This window comes from Muscardinus avellanarius (assembly GCF_963383645.1).
Source record: "Muscardinus avellanarius genome assembly, chromosome: 1".
NCBI lineage: Eukaryota > Metazoa > Chordata > Mammalia > Rodentia > Gliridae > Muscardinus > Muscardinus avellanarius.
This window is the reverse complement of record NC_137786.1, coordinates 19,795,482-19,801,481: the sequence shown is the minus strand read 5'-3', so window position 1 is coordinate 19,801,481 and position 6,000 is coordinate 19,795,482. Positions and strand designations below refer to the sequence as shown.

General features: G+C 32.6%; 1 protein-coding gene across 1 annotated transcript in view; it reads left to right on the top strand.

Annotated features, from left to right (window-relative positions):
* Positions 1–234: 234 nt before the first annotated feature.
* Positions 235–6,000, top strand: part of CDH12 (cadherin 12) — a gene marked incomplete at both ends in the record, with an annotated part of 310,223 nt that continues 304,457 nt past the window's right edge. Inside the window, 4 exon segments of the mRNA XM_080711266.1 lie at positions 235–482; positions 484–515; positions 518–546; positions 552–620. Coding sequence (XP_080567392.1) covers positions 235–482; positions 484–515; positions 518–546; positions 552–620 — 378 coding nt within the window.

The window sequence follows — 6,000 nt, the reverse complement described above, 5'->3', positions numbered from 1 at the left end:
TTTTGATGAATTATGCTTTGCTAATTTAATGTATCTTTGTTAATCTGTTTTACAGGCACCTTTAGATGGAATATAATAAAGCAGAAGCCTCAAAGAGATTAATGCCTGAATTATCAACTCTGCAATAAAACAAAAGCTAAGTGGAGAAGCCCACAGACACCTCAAACCTGGATTCCACAATTTGACATTAAGTACTGGAGTTTGTATTACTCTGCTGTAGGAAAGCCTTTGCCAATGCTTACAAGGAACTGCTTATCCCTGCTTCTCTGGATCCTGTTTGATGGAGGTCTCCTAACACCACTTCAACCACAGCCACAACAGACTTTAACCACAGAACCAAGAGAAAATGTTATCCATCTGCCAGGGCGACGATCACACTACCAACGAGTTAAACGTGGCTGGGTATGGAATCAATTTTTTGTGCTGGAAGAATACATGGGCTCCGAGCCTCAATATGTGGGAAAGGTAATGGCGTTTCTTTTGACAACCACTTGATAGGAAGGGGGAATATGAGTTGTATTTGTGTATGGATTTTTTGCACAGGAGTTGAAAAACCAGTGACTAGACCACTGGAGTTGAAAGCCGAGAGACCTGGTTTCTCTTCTGACTCAATGGCCCTGGTAAGCTTTGGAATATCATTTAATCCCTTTTTACTTCAAGTCTGCCTGATTATTTTAATTTTATATATTTTGTTTCCATATTTGACACTTAGTTGAAAACATAAAATTAAAATACACATGTCATTAAATGCATAGTTATAACACATTATTGTTCACAGCTAATCTAAAACTGTTTACCAAAGAGATCACGAAAAAAAATCACCAGACATATGCTAAATTGATATTGATGTTCTTAAATAAGTATAGAGTCATTCTCCTTTTGTTTTAACACATGATATACCATCTGAACTTAATTCTAAAGTGTGTGATTAGATTTGCTTATACTTTATAATTTCTCCATTATATGTTTGCCAGTTACTTTGAGGCTACTTATGGTCAAACAAATAACATACTGAAGGCAAAATATGTAAAAATCAATCTTAACAGTAGCTTGCAATTTTTAAATCTTATTGCAAGTATATAGAAATTTAATTTTTCTGCAAAATGATCAATGACAATTCCTTCAGCACACTTATGATTTACTGTTTATTCTTTTTCATTAAATATTTTGCTTATAACTCGAATCAATAGAACTTACATATTCTACTAAATAAATATTTTTTCAGAAAGATAGATATTTTAAATATTTTACTTTACTTTTATTATGTGAATTTTATTCTAATATCCTAAAAGATTGATGAGCCTAATAATTAGGTTGAAGGAAGCATAGAATTCCAGATCTAAAGCTTTGTACTAGATTATTTGAAATTTGCCTTGTGGAAATGTACCAAAAGTTTATTGAAAGGTATAGTGGATAAGACTTTCCAGTAAGTATTTTGTTGAAAATGGGTATATACCCAAGGTCACCACTAAAATGTATAGGCAAATATATATATATATATATATATATATATATATATATATATATATATATGCACACACACACATATATTTTTACACACATATTATATGTATATACATGTTTTATATTTTATATATTGTTCACCTAAATGGTAAAGAACAGGTCTCGAATTTAAGTGGTCTAAATAGCATTTAAAAACATTATTTCTACAGGTCTTGACTCTAGGTTGGTAAGGGAGCAAAGAACCCCATGATTCTCAAGCAAGATAAATTTCTAATGTAAATGAAATATCAGTTGCCAAAATTTTCTTTCCACAAGGAAACTAATTAAAGTTTAATTAACTCTGTGGTGATGCTTCTGGATTTGGGAATAGAATTATGATGGCGTGGAGACCAATACTAGAAGTTATATGAATGTGCATAAACATATATGAATATATTAATATTCCTGCTCTTTCTGGAAAGAATTTGAGATAGCTTATAGAAAGGTAAATTATTAGTATCAGTTATAGAGAATTCAAGGCTAAGAAAAAAGTCAAAATTGTTAAACTTAATGGCTAGCTCACTATTATTATTGAGCCTACAATTTGAGTTTCTCTTTTTCTGCAGAAAGATCACATTTAAAAAACATTAATTGCCATAGCTTCCATTATTGGAAACTCCACTTTTAGAGAATGATTTTTTTAATTTAAATCTATACATACCCTAATATAGTAAGTTACAGAGGCAGCCTGAAGTATCCTAGTGGAGTCTTGTATTAATATATTTATTTAAAGGAGCAGATACTAATATTGATATTCTTTCAAGAAGGGACAATTTACAATCTTGCTTATAAGAAATATTACTTTATTCTCTACACAAAAACATCATAAATGTATAAAAGGTGAAGCTAATGATTTTAAAATTAATAATTTTAATTTTTAAATGAATGCTATGGATTCGCAATATTTGAACAAGAGTAAGGGTTCACACTGTAGAATAAGATAGAAATTAATCTTCAAAAGATTTATAATTTTATATCATTAGTTGTTTAAAAGAACAAGTCCCCCCCCAAAACAAACACTGCATTACAATCATACACAAAGGTAGGCAAACAGGAGCATACGCCACTCATGCATTAATTCTTTCATGCTTACACCTATATCAATAATTGCCTGCCTATGTTTGTATAGTACTTGATTTTGTCAGAGCATCAAATCTCTGTATCAAGAAAACACTGCTCATTTTTTTCTCAAAGATTAATTTAGAAGATGGTGTTGTCTTTCTGATGAATTGTAATTAGCTGCAGTTCTTACATTTAAATTACTTAAAAACAGAAAGTTTAAAAATGAGACATATATAGTCTCTAGCTTCTGAAGCATCTATTTATTCAACATACTCTGGGGATGCATCATAACATGAGACAATATCAAGCCTTGCGGGGATAAACGGAAGTAGAGAGGTCCCCCGAAAGCAATTTTAGTAGGTAAGCTTTCTCGGGTGATTCTTTTGGACACTCTTTTAATTACTTTACATATATAAACTTATATAATCCTCAAAATAGCACTATGGTGACTATTACTAGTTGCTCTACTTTACATATCAGGAAACTTAGGCGCACAAAAAATAACTTCCCCATGGCCCAACACCCAGTAGGTTCTAAGGCTAATATTAAGGCCAGGCAGTCTCACTCTTTTGTATACAGTAATTATAAAGCACCTTATTTTGGTCAGCCCTCAAGGGCTAGCAATTATTTTAATATTCTGCCAAAAGTGTTAGAGGTATTTATTGACCAGAGTGTTGCAGGGCAGTCTGTGACTATATCCAGAAGAGGGGAATTTAAGAAAGTTTTAACAGTCGAAGAAGCAGTTATAGGAGTCTTAAAAATGATTTGATTTTTCCATAAAAGGTAGTCTGGGAGAAACTTCTTATAAATACTGAAGCTTAAAGGTTCAAGGAGAGCTGTGCCCATGTATGTCAGGATCACTATAAATTACATTATATTGTGAGACTCTAATGCACCAACAAAAGTATAAAATGTGTAAAAATAAATAAATAGATCAAGGTGAGCCTAGGTAACCATATCTAAATATAGTGAGAGTGTAAAGCTAATCTTTTACTTTGGGGAATATAGAAAGTATGGAAATGTTAATTCTGATACACAAATGAACAGTATTTATTTTTTATAAGAGTCAAGACTCAGAGAGGTGTCTTGGTTCAAGATTAATTAATTGAAAATGGAAAAATAGATATAGAAAGGAAACATTTATAGAAGGCCAAAGTGGGCTTTTGGAAACAGGGTATATTGAAGGAAATGTTATATTAGAGTTGAATACTTGGAATATGGAGAGAAAATTTTAATATATTAAAATATTTCCATGGACCAGGGATAAAGGATAAGAAAGTCTGAAGAAATATTGTGGAGGTAAAAGCCACAGAAATTAGTGGATTGCATATAGAAAGCATGAGAAGTGGAATTAAAAAGTGACACAAATTTCTGACTTTTTTGTTAGTATCTTGTAAATATTTGAGGCTGGAATATGAAAGATCAATATTAGACATTATATGTCCTTCATTACTAAGTAACAGCAGAGTAAAATGTATAACAGATATTTAGACAAACTAATCTAGAGTTATTAAAGATTACCTGGCCTATAGATGCAATGAAAATCATATAAATGACCAATGCATTCTAGGCAAAATTACAGAGAGGTAATAAGATTCTGATTTCTAATTAGAAAGCAAAAGAAGTATTAGAGGCAAAAGAGAAGAATTAGATTATATCATGTGAGATAAATTTAGACACAGTTTTAAGAATAAAGAATGACAAAAAAAGGTGTTGAACTCCACAGGCCAAGTTAAATACTTACTTAAAAGTCACAGTTGGTTCTGGAATTTAGTGAACCAGAGGTGAAATTTGTCAAAATGATTTTTATGATTTTTCCTGAAACCTAAGGAAAGACAAAGGGACACGTACAGCCTGTGACTTCTATTTCAAAGGCATAGTTGAAGGAGACTAAGAAACGTTCTGTTTATGTGCCTGACTTATCTGATGGGTACTGTAGTAGTTCAGTTATTCCAGAGAAATATAACAAACAGGACATGCATTTATATAGAAAGAAAGAGAAATTTATTTTAAGGAATTGGCACACGTGATTGTGTAGGTACAAATCCAAAATCTCCAGGGTAAGCCTGCAGGCTGGTTATTTAGGGAGAGCTGCAGGCTGAGACATATAGCAGTCTGCTGAAAAAAGGCATTTTTTTTCCTAAGAGAAGTAAAACTTTGTTTTATTAATGCATTCAACGGACTCAATGTTTTCTACCCACATTCTGGAAGGTAATCAACTTAGCAGTGTCCACTGATTTAAATATTTATCTTATCCCCAAAGCATCTTTAAAGATATGTCCAGAACAATGTTTGACCAAATAGTATACTCTGGCCTAGCCAAGTTTGTGAATAAAATTAACCATCACAAGTCTCTTCCTTGTCAACTTGGCATCCAAACATAGCTCCTTGAGCCATACTTAATGTTAAAATAATGACAATATCAAGGACATACTTTCACCTAACATGATACAACTACTCTGCATATAACTAAAAATGTTCTAACCCTTTCCACAAAAAGGCCTGGGTTGGTAGTTACTCATATTTACTAACTACTATATTGGAACCTAAATACTATATTGAAAAATTAACAACACAGTGGGGTGTGGTGGAGCATACTTGTAATCCCCCTGCTTGGGAGGCTGAGACAGGAGGATTACACAGGTTCGAAGCCAGCCTCAGCTACTTAGTGAGGCTCTCAGCAACTCAGGGAAACCCTGTTTCCAAATAAAATATAATAATAGGTCTGGGAGTATAGCCCGGAGGTAAGAAGCCTCTGCGTTCCACCCCCAGTACCACAAAAAAATTAACAACACAAATATTGTGATCTACAAACATATGTTTTATGTTATAATGATAAGTGGATAAGAAAATAATAAAAATAATTATATGCATAATTATATATAAACAATACATATATCAATGCAAAATAAATACTTTACATGACTATGATTCTACTTTCTACAACTTGTCTTGTACCATAGTTCATTATTTAATTCCTTTGTACTAAGCAAGCGAGTCAGCTAGTTAAAGTTCTTTTTCTCTCCCTATCCCCTAGTTCTTTAACTGGTAGGTGATACCATTATTCCTGAAGGATATGGTCTGGATCATTACTGATCCTACCTAGACTGGGTTGTGATAATTCTTCATCAATTCTAATCACAAAAAATGATATAAGTGTACTGTGAGGGATCCCCTGAATTTTATATATACCTTTTTACTTCTACTGCAGAGAATCATTCCAATCCCCCCCTTTAGTAGTCTGAATTAATTGGTCTGACCAGTAAGTAATTCTCTTTTATTGACTTCTGAATAAGAGGCATAAGGATTCCCAAATGATTGGGTGTGGCCTTAAATTCCCAATGGAAATCACTGTTCAATGGGATCACTTTACATGTACTGATGGAAAGCATTCTAGCTTTGGAATTAAGACTTTTAGTGTAGCAGAATATGAGG